Source organism: Chionomys nivalis, chromosome 1 (assembly GCF_950005125.1).
Source record: "Chionomys nivalis chromosome 1, mChiNiv1.1, whole genome shotgun sequence".
NCBI lineage: Eukaryota > Metazoa > Chordata > Mammalia > Rodentia > Cricetidae > Chionomys > Chionomys nivalis.
In genome coordinates, this window is record NC_080086.1 from 63,370,860 (window position 1) to 63,385,788 (window position 14,929).

The 14,929-nt window shown below is 46.6% G+C and overlaps 1 protein-coding gene across 2 annotated transcripts in view; it reads left to right on the forward strand.

Moving 5' to 3' along the window:
* Arhgap25 (Rho GTPase activating protein 25) overlaps positions 1-8,000 on the forward strand; it is an 80,834-nt gene extending 72,834 nt beyond the window's left edge. For both annotated transcript variants that reach the window (XM_057770623.1, XM_057770614.1), the window contains exons 9-11: positions 394-590; positions 4,097-4,629; positions 7,297-8,000. In XM_057770623.1, the coding sequence (XP_057626606.1) occupies positions 394-590; positions 4,097-4,629; positions 7,297-7,510 (944 nt within the window). In that variant the 3' untranslated portion in view covers positions 7,511-8,000. The remainder of the gene's footprint in view (positions 1-393; positions 591-4,096; positions 4,630-7,296) is intronic.
* Positions 8,001-14,929: the final 6,929 nt, after the last annotated feature.

Below are 14,929 nucleotides of genomic sequence, written 5' to 3' on the forward strand. Positions count from 1 at the left end.
TGTGGCGAGGAAGTGTTCCTGACACCCATTTGCTTGGGGTGCAATAAGATGACAGACATCACATTGTAGACCACAGCAGGAGAGAAAGATGCCTTTTTTTTCTTGACTATTATTATTACCTACTGCCTGATAAAACCTGATTCAGGGTAATATAGGTGGGAAATGTCCTCAACAGCTCTTTGTTCACCCCACCCCAGTTTTATATCTTTATTGTAGTACATCCTCACAGCAAAATATTCTACTCCAAGTAACTAAGAAGGGTCCCATGAACTACAGATGAGGCCTGCGCTTTTCAGGCTAGCATGGAAACATCCTCTCGGAGGGTAGCAACCCTCGAGTGCTTCCAGGTTTCTGGTCCATGGACCAGCACTCTAAATCTCTTCTTTCCTTCAGGGACTCCTCAGATCCAAAGAGTGATGACCATGATGATCAGAGACCATGAAGTCCTCTTCCCCAAGTCCAAGGATGTACCACTGTCACCCCCTGTCCAGAAGAATGATGCCAAGAAGGCTCCAGTGCCCCGGAGCTCTGTGGGATGGGATGCCACAGAGGACCCACCCCTCTCCAGGACAGACAGCTGCAATAGCACAGTAAGATGCCTGCTGCCCCAGCAGACTCTTCCTTCAGTCTGGTCATTCTGAGGCAGTGGTGGGTGACGCTGGGCTGTAGGTAGAGCTGGCACAGAGAGACCCATCAGAATACACTGGTAAAACTTGGGGCTAGTGACATGTGTGAGGATTGCCTATAGGCTGGGTTTTGGGACCTTGTCTCCAAGGCAAAATCCCAGGGAAATTCAACAGAAAAAAATGAATGCAGAATTGCACGTGTGTAAGAGCTGCTAAGCATTCTAAGGGGAAGTTCAGAGGGGATGGCTGTCCTGATGATTCTGAGCCTGACTCCTTCCTCAGAGCTGGGGACGTGTTCGTGCAGTCAGCCCCATTCCCTGATAAGCTCCTCGGCAGTGTTCGACCCTCGCTTGGAGAGAAGGCTCAGAGCTCACGTTCTCAGTGCTACCAAACTCTGGAGTCTCCAAAATACAGACTACTAGAGGGTGAAAACTGACCAAGGCCAAATGTTTTCATGAGTTTATGGGGACAGATTTTTTTTAAAGGATATATAGACTTTTTATAGCAGCTTGTTTTTTTATATGTGGCTAGGTTTAAAAAAATTAAATTTCTAGTTGACCAAGAAAGCTACCTATGATGTTGTTAAAGATGAGAGGGGAAAAAAAGCAACAAATTACTGTGATTGGAGTATTTTATTTATTTATTTATTTATTTATTTATTTATTTACTTTTGGTTTGGTGTGTTGGTTTGCTTTTTTGTTTTCTGTGGGGTTTTTTTTGTGAGTTTTAGGGTATGGATTTTGTATGGCTGCATTATCTTACTAACTCTCTAAAACTAATTACAATGTAAAGTCAGGCAACTTTGTTAATAAATCACCCACAGTCCTTAAAAGCCATGGCTCTGCTCCCTTGCTAGTGACCCTGTAATGCCAGGACAACCACTGTGCTGAGAACGTCAATGAGTCAGTTCCAGAGTGCACACCCCTGGAGGCTGTGATGTCAGAGTGCACACCCCTGGAGGCTGTGATGTCAGAGTGCACACCCCTGGAGGCTGTGATGTCAGAGTGCACACCCCTGGAGGCTGTGATGTCAGAGTGCACACCCCTGGAGGCTGTGATGTCAGAGTGCACACCCCTGGAGGCTGTGATGTCAGAGTGCACACCCCTGGAGGCTGTGATGTCAGAGTGCACACCCCTGGAGGCTGTGATGTCAGAGTGCACACCCCTGGAGGCTGTGATGTCAGAGTGCACACCCCTGGAGGCTGTGATGTCAGAGTGCACACCCCTGGAGGCTGTGATGTCAGAGTGCACACCCCTGGAGGCTGTGATGTCAGAGTGCACACCCCTGGAGGCTGTGATGTCAGAGTGCACACCCCTGGAGGCTGTGATATCAGAGTGCACACCCCTGGAGGCTGTGATGTCAGAGTCTACACCCCTGGAGGCTGTGATGTCAGAGTGCATACCCCTGGAGGCTGTGATGTCAGAGTCTACACCCCTGGAGGCTGTGATGTCAGAGTCTACACCCCTGGAGGCTATTATTTACCATGCTCGTTTATTGTGGTTGGGCATCTGAGACAAGAGAGGCTTATTAAGGTGGCAACACTAGCATCCCCTAGAGCAGGATGTCATGTCTGAAGTCTTATTCCCACTGCAAGACCACGTGCTTGTACCGAAGCAGGGGATTGGCTAGAAGGTACCGCAGCCCCGCCTTTCCCATCTGATGTGGGACTCATTTTTCCCTTTTCTTTTCAATTTGATTTTACATACAACTACATGGTTAAAAAAAAAAAAAAGAGTCCTAATAAGTTACCAGCTAAGAAGTCCTATACCATGTTGGCCCTTATATGATTGCTGTAAGAAAAGACCTGGCAAAAGCTACTTAGGAAAGCAGAGGTCCCTTAAGCTTGTAGTTGGAGCTTACAGTCCACAAAGGCAGAGAAGCCATGGCAGCAAGGGCTTGGGGCAGCTGGTCACAGTGTAGCCACAGTCCGGGAGCAGAGAGATGAGCCCAGCTCCCATTCTCCTTTTCCTTCAGTCCAGGATGCAAAGGCCTGTGATGGCTCTGCGCCCAGGTAGGGTGGGTCTTCCCACCTCCATTAACTGACTCTTCCTCGCAGGCTTGCTTGGGGGATCATCTCCATGGCGAGTCTAGATTCTGGCACATTGCCAGTGTTAACGGGCACACTTCCCTTTTCTTGCCCTCCCTTTCCTGATGTGTTCATTTGTCACTCCCCCTTCAGCTGTCCCTATATACCTGTATATATGGCTACCAACACGACCTCAGTTTGGCAACTATATGGTTGTCCCTATATACCTGTATATATAGCTACCAACACGACCTCAGTTTTGGCAACTATATGGTGTTTCATTCATTGACTGTACTGTGGTCCCCTCCCCAGGTCTGGGATGGACAAGTCAGTTTTGCACCACACAGTGCTTCTATAAACCATCCGGCCCACACTTTGATGTGTGCTCAGGCAGATACAATTATGAGATAAATTCTCAGAAATGGGATTAGTGGGCAAGAAGGTAAATAGATTTAAATATGTAATTTTCATACATGTTATTGGCATCTATGCCATTTTATGCTTTCACAGCAATGCATGAAAAGACTCATGTTTTGTGGAGTTGTGCCATCAGGTTTGGGGGTGACCCCTTCTCATAAAGAACTGATAATTTAGTCATTTCAACTGGTCACCTGGCTGTGATCTCCTACTGATTTTAAAAAGAGGCTAAATATATTTTTTAAAGTGTCGGGGTCAGTTTGTTTTTTTTTTCCTCTGTGAACTATTTGGGGGTTTTGTTCTTTAAATATATATTTATTTTGTATGTATGTACATGAGCCTGCTTGAGTACCTGTGCACTACACACATGCAGGAGCCTGCAGAGGCCAGAAGGGGGCATCGGAGCCCCGTGGACAGGAGTCAGAGGTGGTTGTGAACTGCTGTGTGGGTGCTGGGAACTGAAGCTGGGGCCTCTTCAAGAGTAGGTGCTGCTGACCCCTGAGCAACCTCTCCAGCACAAACTAGCTATTCTTTAAGTCCTTTGCCCATTTCTTTTGGTCATTGATATTTTCCTTCTCAGTCAGTACCACAGGGGGGTCGCCCTTCACTGTCTGTGACATGCATCACAGAGCCATTGCCAGCTTGCTGTTTGGCTTCTCACTTAGTGGGTGGCGGCATGTTTGCTTTGCTTTCTTCTTCATCTTGGAGGTCGTGGAAATACACTCAGTGGGCTTTCCTGAACTTCGCTAAGGGTCTTGGGCTTTGAGTCACAACTGACAAAACCACCTAAGTTCATGAAAGGATCCTAGCTTAGGATTTTCACACCGATTGAGCAAATGATGTTAGTTCACACTCCCTCTCTAGAGTTTGAATGGGTCCCTGAACTGTCATACCACTGAGGTGGCTCACTAAGGGTGTCCACAGGTGTGTAATCAGGATAAAATTCTCAGGTTCCTTATCTTGGGGACATGGCACACAGAAAGGGGGAAAAAAACCTTATAATAATATCCATGGCTATTTTTTCCAGGCAAGTAGTCCTGATGCCACCAGCCCCACAGGACCACAGCCAGGTGATCAGTATCAGGAGGACAGTGGGAAAGGCCCCAAGGAAAACCCGGGAGACTGGAAGGTGCAATCTCGTAAAAGGACTCAAACGCTCCCCAACCGGAAGTGTTTCCTGACGTCAGCATTCCAAGGAACCACTAGCAGCAAACTGGAAATCTTTAAAAATGAGTTCTGGTCTTCATCTTCAGAGGCCAAGAAAGGGGAAGGGCACAGGAGAACTTTGTCTCAAGATTTGCGCCACCTTTCCAATGACCAGCGGACTTCTACCTACGACAATGTCCCGGCCCCACTAGGGTCCCCAGGGAGCCCAGCAGGTACACTCTCTCCCCCTGCCTGTGACCCCAAGAGAGATGCTCCAGCCAGCACAGACTCTGAAATGGAGTGTGGAAGCAAGAACTCTGGAGAGGACGACCTTGAGTCTTTGCAGAGGACGGTCCAGCACCTACAAAAGGAAATAGAAACCCAGAAATGCACATACGAGGAACAGATCAAAACGTAAGTCCGTGCAGAGAGCCATGGAGCGTACCTGGCTCCTGTGTTTAGGAGGAAGTATATATTGTCTCCACCTTCTAAAATGTTACACCATAAAGTATTTCAGGGGATAGAACAATCTATAACAACCAAACCTATCAAAGGAGAGGACAAACGGAGAGAGATTAGGTAGGAAAGTCCTGCCCTGCTGAACAGATCTTTGGAAACTTATGAAGCCCAAGTAGCCCTAAGGATAAATATGCTTAGCTGAGTTGAGGGAACTTTCACAGTGTTCTGTGTTAATGGATTTTTTGGGGGGGCTGACCATCTGGTATTGGGTAGCGATTGCTGCGCTCTTCCCTGGGGAAGACTATTTCTCCACTCCCAGCATTTCTTAGCTGCCTGTTGTTCTTCTTGTAGGGCTGAAGCCTGTGGGTCTTTCCCTGTTCACTTTGGCTGGCCTTTGTTTGGGCAGTCATGTTGGTGAGGCTTTATGGATTTAGCTTTTGAGTGGTTGGAGACACAACCTCTCAGCAAACTTCCTGATCTTCTGGCTCTTAGGGCTCGTGGAATCTGTCCACGTCCTCTTCCGCAGTTTTCCTGACCCTTAGGTGACAGAGTGTTTTGTAGATGTATCCATTGGAAGCTCAATCTACAGTCAAGGAATTTTGATTGGCTGTGGATTCTGCAATGGTCTTTGTCTGTCACAGAGAGACGTTTCCTTGATGAGTGGCGAGACTGCATCTACCTGTGGGTGTAAGGGCAAGTTAGATGGTTGTTAGGGATTATGTTAGTTTGGTAAAGTGATGGCTATAGTTTCTACTCCAAGATTTGCAACTTTGCTAGTCCTGAGTAGTAGACTGAGTCTGTGTACCCAGCATGGTTTCCCTCTTGTTGAATGGGCTTTAAGGCTCATTAGCTACTGGTTACACCAATATGTGTGCCACTACTGCACCCGTGGGGTTATCATACCAGGCTGGTCATTGTGATTCTTTCCCCATTCTTCTCCTTTGGCAATTTCTTTCTCAGAGAGGTAACTTTAGTCCTACTTGACCCACAAAAATAGTTGTTGTAATGACAATAATGAACTTCCATATTTATGGATACTTCTTTTATTAATATTTAGGTGCCAGAAAGAAAGACTACTGTGAGCCTCTATCCATTGGTCTCTACAGAGGGATGGCTCTCAAGCAAAACGTGTTTTGTCCCATAACTTGAAGTCAACCATTTGTAGACTTCTGTGATACCTTATGTGGTAGCAAATCAGCCCCAGAAAAGGCTCTCATTGTGCCCTAGCCCAAATGCCACTGAAGAGCAGGAAAAAGACTGATGACCATATAGATATCTGCTCCTCCCAAATATAGAAGTCTCTGAGACATCTGTTAACCCAGTCACGGCAGAGGTAGGAGAAGGCTTGGCAGTGCCTTCTAGTTAAATCCATATGAGAAGTGCCCCGTTTGTCAGAAGAATCAGGAACCCCAGAAGTATCAAGGGATTCTTGAAGGCCATACAGTTGATTGCTGCGGGGCCAGGTTTGAACCTTGACCCCAGGTCAGGCTCTCAAGTCCATGTCGTTTCTACTCTCCACTCCAGTCAGTGGTCAAGATCCAGCACAACATCTCACGTGTGTTTTCTTCAAGCCAGAAGGGGATGGGAAGCTGGGAAAGAAGACTGAGTGTTGTAATCGGAGGGTCTAAAGGAGTACAAAAGATTGCCATAGGAAGAGAAAGACAAATGGGCAGGCAAGACTCTGAGGGGAGTGTTCCACATAGAAACTAGCCAAGGCTCTTGAATACAGAACCCAAGGCATGGCCCCAGATGACAACATGTGTCTTCAGGCGCACACAGGAAGGCTGCTTAGGGAAGATGAGGAATGGCACCCACAGAATGAGCTTGGGAGGAGGAGGGGCGGCACCCAGAGAGGAGGAAACGCTGAAGCAAATTTCCAGTCACACAGTCTGAAGTTCACCCACAGACCAGAAATTTCCTCCTTAGGCTTAAATAATGAACCATGTTCACTCATTCTTAAGGTTTAGTTCTGCATAGCTTGGCAGGGCACCTGGGCTGTGTTAGAATCCTAGCCAGTAGCAATGCCTGTCATGGGAATTCAGGAAGCCTATAGGTCATCCTCCCACCCCGAGGGCAGGATTTAGAATTCCAGGGACCCCAGAACCCCTGGTGCCTAAAATGTATTTCTTTTTCCTTTCCCAAATCTTGATCCCAGAGCTGGGGTCTTAGCTAGGAAGGGCTCTGCCCAGGCTGCCCACTAGAGCATGGCAAAGAGGCAGCAGAGATATTGCGGATCTAGAATATTGAGCATCCACAGCTTTGGCTGAACTAGTCACACACAGTGCTGCAAGGTGGGAACCCAGCTCTGTTACACATGGCCCTTCTTCCAAATGTTTTGTCTGCTTAAACATAGGGCACAATTCATAAAGTGACATGAAACACAGTAGCACGAGAGATGTCACCAGGGTGTTAAGTAAGGCCCTGAAGTGCCTAGGGAATTCAGGTTTCCTGTGAAGTCTTCTGTTGGGCGGAAGGGCATACATCCAAGGCCATGTCTGGAGTGGCATTTCACCAGTTGGCATTTCGTGTCTCAGAGAGGCAAATGAACAAGAGACTGTGAATGTGGGGGAAGGGCTGGGAAGGAAGGGTTTAGAGCTAATACTCTGGTCTACTTCCCTGCAGCCTGGAGAAAGAAAATTACGATGTCTGGGCTAAGGTGGTGAGGCTCAACGAAGAGCTGGAGAGGGAAAGGAAGAAGTTTGCGGCCCTGGAAATCAGCCTTCGAAATGTTGAGCGCTCCCGGGAGGACGTCGAGAAGAGGAACAAGGTCTTGGAAGAAGAAGTCAAGGAGTTTGTAAAGTCAATGAAGAAGCCTGAGACAGAGACCAAGGCTTGAGGCTCCGAGGTGCGTGGCAGGGGCGGTCAACACCACTCTCTTTCTCCTGCTCCTGATGACTGGAAAGCAGGATCACCTCCAAAGCTGGACAGGGTATCTGAGGAAAAGTGCTATGGTCCTCAGCCAATAAACAGAAGACGGGGGTGAGCGGGAACATGCCAGGACGCCTGTGGCCATGTGCTGTACTCAAGGGACTGTTATTCCGCTGTGGGAAGAATGAACTGGAATCTTCCAGCACATGGCTAGGCCCAAAGGAGACATTTAAGGTGTGTGGCATCTCAGGAGCCCAGGCCAGCACTAGAGCAAGGCCTCAAGACTTCATTTTCCTTGTGGTTGGACTTGCCTGGTCAGACGATGCTAGTCGTTTCTAAGTCATGTGCAGAACTTGATGGTTAGCTCTCGAGTGCTAACCCAGTGAGGACTCTTTGGGGAGGCTGGACTGTTGGTACCAGAATCAAAACAACGAGGTGTATTTATGAAAACAAAATTGGCAAAGAATTTCTATTCAAATAAAGAAAAAGGAAAACAATAATTGAGCAAGGATTTTGACAATCTATCAAAATTTTATAAGAATTAATAAGGGGGGGGGGCTGGAGAGTTGGCTCAGTGGCTATGAGCACTCGCTGTTCTTCCAGAGCACACAGCATCCACACAGGGATCTGTCCCCTCTTCTGGCCTCTGAGGGTACCAGGCATGCACATGGTACATATACATACAGGCAAGCACAACACTCACACATATTAAATAACTAATTATAATAATAATAACAACAGCAAAGAAAAATGAATTAGGAAAGGGCACAGCAGGCGAGTCTCACGGCACATGGTTGTGTGAGCAGGGCTTATGCTGGGCTACCCTCCAGTGACCCAAACTGTGTCTGGAAAGCCTAAAAACAAAGGGTTCCAACTATGGGGGTGTGGCCTCAGGAGTGTGGATTTGTATGGCTAATATTCAAGATGATGTTGATGATGATGATATTACTTCACCAAAATGAAAATGAATTTACCCTTTAGAAGGACATCTGGCACTATTCTGTTTTCGTAGCTATGGCTAGTGCTGCCTGCCTAGGCCATGGTTTATTGTCCAAATGTAAAAAGTACAGATAGGAGAGTTCTGCTGAACCATCCCAATGCCCTGAACATGGTACTGATGGAGGAAGTGTGTGGAGAGCATAGAGCATCATCTTTGAAACATGCTTGTGGAAGACAGAGAAGGGGAGGTAGGGCATTACTAAGAGCGGTTAAGGATGTACGAGGGGCCTCAGTGGGTAAAAGCACCAGCTTACAGGCCTGACCCGCTCGAGAGATCCCTGGGACCTATGTCCTGGAAGGAGAGGCCCGGTTTACCAAAATTATCCTCCGACCTCCACATGTGCATATGCGCGCGCGCGCGCGCGCGCGCGCGCACACACACACACACACACACACACGCACGCACGCACGCACGCACGCACGCGCGTGCAGTAAGAGGAGCAGTATAACATTTGGCTTCTCAGAAAGCACTCCTTTGTAAACTGTGGGCATGGTGACCTGAATCGATGAGTACCCGAAGTTGCTTCTGCCAGCACAGGTCCTCTCACACGACCTCGTGTGATTTCTTCATGTGCTGGCGGAGGGGGGCATGAAAGTGAGCAGCTCCACACCTCCACAGGAAATAATCTTCTGAGTATACAGTCGGCGGTCCCTGGAGTCTGTTTCAAGGCCCGCAGCAGAGGAGTTTGGGTTTGGCAGCCTGCAGTCAGGATGGGTAGGAGTGTTGCGTTTAGACCCTACTCCCCTGGTCTAGCAGTGCTTTTTCCCCTCGTGCTGAGACAATGGAGCAGCAATTCCCACTTCAGAAGAACGGGGCCAGTGAGAGGGGAAGCAAGGACTCGCAGGTCAGTTATTCAGTCAGGTCTAGACCTCCCTGCCTGTGCTCAGTACGGGATTATAATAAATCCTACTCTTCTCCAGGCCAACCCCCACTTTCCTTTGCTCCCTCTTGTGTGGCATGCTTAAAGCACCCTTGCCCTGCCCTCTGGCCAGCAAGGCTTCCTCTCCCTCATGGTACCAAGCACGGTATGCGTGGGTGCATATTTGTCTTAAGTATAAGGCAGATGTGGTACTTTCTTTGAAAGTTTACAGACTGGGCGGGGCAATTTGTACCAGGCTTTGTCTGTAACGGTCTCCTCCTGGTAGACATTTGGGTGGGCTGGGGCAGGCTGGGGCAGGCTAGGGGAGACCAAGTGTGGTGGCATTCCTAGTACAGAGCCTGTAACATGGGATGTAAGCAATAAGCCGACTTGGTTGTTTGATGAACTTCTTTAAGCTCTGCTCAGGGAGACAGGATTCAGGAGACAGCTGGAGACTCATAAGGGAGGAGGGCAAAGAGCTCAGAGCTTCCGCGAGTGCTGGCTGGACTCCACAGGCTCATGGGAGGATGCAAGTGTATTCATGCTGGGTAAACGTCCACATTCCATGACTTCCCTTGCAGATACCGCTGAGGGGCTGGCCTTGGGCTCACCAGGAAGCCAGCGAGCATTTGGATGTTGACACAGTAAAATGGGTGGCCTTTAGCTGCATCGCATAAGGAGAAGGCATTGCCCAGGATGGAGGTCCGGCTCCACCCATCTCAGGCTGGCATCTACCCGCATCAGAGAGACAGAGCTGGGTCTTATGACTCAAATTCCCAGGGCAGCGTTCAAAACTGTAGTGTTTAGGGAAGATGAATGTCACTGTGGGTTCCAGGTCAGAAAACTCAGAATCATAGATTAACTTCTTAGTGTATCTAATCCAGCCTATACATTCAGTGGACGGGAAACAGGGTGTGAGGCATAGCTGCCTGTTGTGGAATATTACTTTAAGATGTGTTAAACATTTATTAGATGTGAATATTTATTTCATGATGCAAAATGTGTTACATTCTTTTATGTTGCATTTGTTTAACTCTGTAAAGCTGTGCTACTTTACCTGCCTAAAAAAACTGATTGATCTAATAAGGAGCTGAGCAGACAATAGTTAGACAGGAGAGAGATAGGTGGGGCTGGCATTCAGACAGAATAATTGGGAGGAGAAATGTAGGCTTGAGAGAGGAGCAAGAAAAGGAGGTGAGGAAGATGCCAAGGGCCAGCCTCACAGCCCACAGCTAGCTTCAGAGGAAGAAGCAAGGAGATATATATATATATATATATATATATATATATATATATATATGTATGTATATATATATTAAAGAAGGTAAAAAGTTCAGAAGCAAAACACAGTTAAATAAAAATAGGATAATTTAAATTCGAAAGGTCATCTAGAAACAAGTCAAGCTAAGGCGGGCATTCATAAGTAAGAGTTAAGTCTCAAAAAAAAAAAAGAGTTAAGTCTCTGTCATGTGTATTTATTTGGGAACTGGGTAGTGGGCCTCCAAAAAAAAAAAAAAAACAAAAACAAACAAACAACAACAAAAAAAAACGCTCCAAAGTACTAAACAAAATTAAGGAGACAGGGAACCTACAACCTAAAATTCAGAGATTCTTGGCATCTTTCCAGGACTTCCTTTGCCTTAAACCTTAGTGGTGGGCTGAATCCCACTGACGTTAGCTGCCAAGTACTTACAGAATCCAGAGCTGGACTCAGCTCATGGTCACAGCTAAGACCACTGAATATGAAGCTGTTTTGTTTACTTCCTTTGCATCACCAACGCTGTTTCTGACAGCGGCTAGTATCAGCCACATACTAGACTCACTTATGGTCTTTGACAAACCTCCTGCTCCTGGGCACAGTGAGAGAAGGCCAGTAATTCTGCGATAGAATCAGAAGATAAAGGCCCGCTAGGACCACAAATGAGTTAAGTCCAGCATGGCAACTTACTAAAAGCCTATCTTAAAAGGGAAAGTATGAAAAGTGAGCTGGGGTTCTTGTTACTTTCTGTATTAGTCAGGGTCTCTAGCGGAACAGAACTAACAGGGTGAATCTCTGCATATATAGAAAGGGGATTTATTAGAATGACGTACAGGCTTCCGTCCAACTAAGTCAAGAGTGGCTGGCTATCAGCGGAAAGTCCAAGCATCTAGTAGTTTCTCAGTCCACGAGACTGGATGTCTCAGCTGGTCTCGAGTGTATATGCTGGAATCCCAAAGAACTAGACCCTAATGCCAGTGAAGGGATGGACTTGCGAGTGAGGCAAGAGCAAGCAAGCAAAGAGCAAAAGCTTCCTTCTTCCATATCCTATGTAGGCTTCCAGCAGAAGGCGTGGCCTAGATTTGAGGTAGGTCTTCCCACCTCAGGATCCTGATTAAGGGTGTGTTTTCCTGCTTCATAGATCAGAAGTAGATCTTCCTACCTCAAATTAAGCAAAAATCCCTCATAGGTGTGCCCTTAATTTGGGGGTTTTAATTAATTCCAGATGTAGTCAAGATGACAACCAAGAAGGACACAACAAAACAAAACAAATAAAAATCAGATTCTCAGCTCTTGCTCCATATCCACTGAATCAGAATTTTGGGGGGAGGCCTAAAGAACTGGCTACTTTAAAAATTCCCAGTTGATTCTAACTTTTATTTGTAGCCATGACTGTTAAACACATTTGTAAACTGCTAAGTGCATGAGTCCTGACTAATGATAATATTAAATGAACATCTCCCCTATACTGTTCCCAGTCCACACAGATCCTTTCTCTGGTCTTCCCTACAGGCTGGTTTTTGTATCAGTAATTCTAAGAAATTCCTCTTCTATATATGTAAAGAGATTCATTTGTAATTTCTCTTACTCTAGAGAATACTGACTAATAGAGAAAGTAAAATTTGTAAGACTAAGGGATGCCTAAGAGACAAAGTGGGGATTTACTATACATTCATTTCACAAATGGTAAAATATAACCCCAAAAAGCATTACGAAAATTCAGTAATAATTCAGTCATGGACAAATTTGGGAATTCTGAGATAATGAGTTTGTTCAACTTGCTTTGAAGTTTGAGTCAAAGCATCAGCAAAGAAGGTGAGCACTTGAGGCTGGATTCAGAGTCCTGGGGGTGCCTTGATTGCAACCATTTCCCTTTAAGAACCATATTAGAGCAAGAATCCCTATGAGCAGTCTTGGGATACCCACCTTGAGTGCAGGGTTACAGGGGATCATTAACACATGTTAATGTTAGCATCTCCTTCTGAGCAGAGCCTGACAGTTAATACTGTCAACTCGCTAAGATCTGGCTTTCCCTAGGAGAAGATGTCTGGGATTGTCTGTGAAGGAGTTTCTAGGTTAGGGTGAGATAAGAAAAGCCACCTTAAATGTGGTGGCACCATTCCATTGGCTGGAAGCCTGGACTGAATACTAAGGAGTGAGCTGAGGATGAAGGTTCATCCCTTGCTACTTCCTGACTGTGACTGCAGCGTGACCAGCTGCCTGACTGTGACTGCAGCGTGACCAGCTGCCTGACTGTGACTACAATGTGACCAGCTGCCTGACCGACTGTGACTGCAATGTGACCAGCTGCTTCCCATCCCTGCCATCACAACTTCCCCACGACAGTGAACAACACCCTCAAAATCTGAGCCAAAATACACCTTCCTTTCCTTCTGTCAAACGGTGAGAAAAACACCCAACATAGGAAGATCACTGTAGGGTGGAAGAGCCCATTGCCTCGAGCACGTCTGAGAATGGGCAGAAGCTGCAACTCTGCCTCCTTTCTGTCCTATTGGCTAATGTATGTCCTCTTTTTTCTGCAGAGATTCAACCATGCTAAATTTGCCCAGGCTTTTACTTGGCAATAGTCCCAACATCTTAACAATGACTACCATGAGCAAGCAGTAGGTACTGTGTGCACCAGACTCTGTGCAGAGCATTGTATACATTCATTCCTTAAGCTCTCATATTAAATATATGTACACACGCACACGTGCACGCGCAGACACACACACACACACACATTCTGCTTAAATACAGCCAAGCTAGGCGTTAAAGAAAACCTGTCAAATTTGTTCAGATCTGTATTGCCAATGCCCTTAAGCAGAATACACCAATCTATCTTTTGGAGGTCAGAAAGATGGCTCAGTAGACGAAGGGCTTGTTATGCCAGCATAAGGACCAAGTTTGACCTCTTCAAACCCAGTTTTTCAAAAAGCTGGGCATGATGACGCATGCTGGGGAGGCAGAGACAGGAAGATCCCTGCAGCTTCCTAGGCGGCCAGTCTAGCTAAACTGGTGTCTTTTTGGTTCTGTAAAAGGCTATCAAAAAATACAGTGGAGAACAGTGGAGGAAGATATTGCCTGACATTGACATGCATGTGAAGGACTCTGCAAAGAGCGTGGTGGAAGGAAGCCAGGCCATGCGTTCTTCATCTCTTTCTCTTAATATGCCTCTGAGTTGATATAGAGTCTAGTCTATGGAAGTCAGAGCCCAACAACTGCCCTGACTTGGAGCTCTCAACCTTATTCATGTGGTCTGGCTGCCCAACACTCCTGATGGGCCACTGAGCAGAAGCAGCAACACCACATGCTCACCGTGAACAAGGCAGAAGAAGGCGGCAAGGCACCACGATCCTGACTTGACCTCTGTTCCTTGTGTTTAATCACTGTGATTTTTCTGAAGGACAAGAGTCCTCATTTTTTCTTAAAAATTGTTTCTCTCCCAGGCTCTAAAAGAGGGTTGTACCTTGCTAATGGTCTTTTAGAGGGAAAAAGCTGGGTGAACAGGGGTGTCCTGAAAAGGCCTGCTTTGTTGGGAAATAATATTTTAAGGTGTGTTATTTTTGTTTATGCTGTGGAACATTTGTTTAATGATGTAAAGATCGGTTGCTTTTGTTCATGCTGCATTTGTTTAACTCTGAGAAGCTGTGGTTCTTTGCCTGTCTAAAACACCCAATGGTCTATTAAATAGCTGAACGGCCAATAGCGAGGCAGGAGCAAGGATAGGCGGGGCTGGCAGGCAGAGGGGATAAATAGGAGGAGCAATGAGGAGAGAACAAGGGAAGGAGGGTGTCAGGGTCTAGTCAGCCCCAGAGTCAGAGTGAAAGTAAGAAGTACAGAAGTAAGGGGAAAGCCAAGCTAAGGCTGGACGTTTATGATTAAGAATAAGCCTCCATGTATGATTTATTTAGGGGCTGGGTGGTGAGCCACTCCCAAAAGCCAAAAGAGTAAAACATCACACAACACTACTTTCTTTTCAAAGACACAGTTGAAAGTCTGTCCTTTTCTCATCCTGCCTCAGAAGGAAGAGGGCTATGTGAGCTCAGCCATGGGAATAACAACCAAGGTGGGTTGCATTCAAGGCCCCTGGAATGAAGAATTCCCCTTAAAGTAAGGCCTACCACCATGTTGTAATCTCCCAGGAGGGCAGAAATCCCTCCTGGTTCCTTGGGGTTTACAATGTGGGTCCTTGATACAGTGATAATGTTTGGGTTCTTTGTCAGCCTTTTGAAAGCCATCGATCCAAAACAACCAGGGTGGTGAAAAA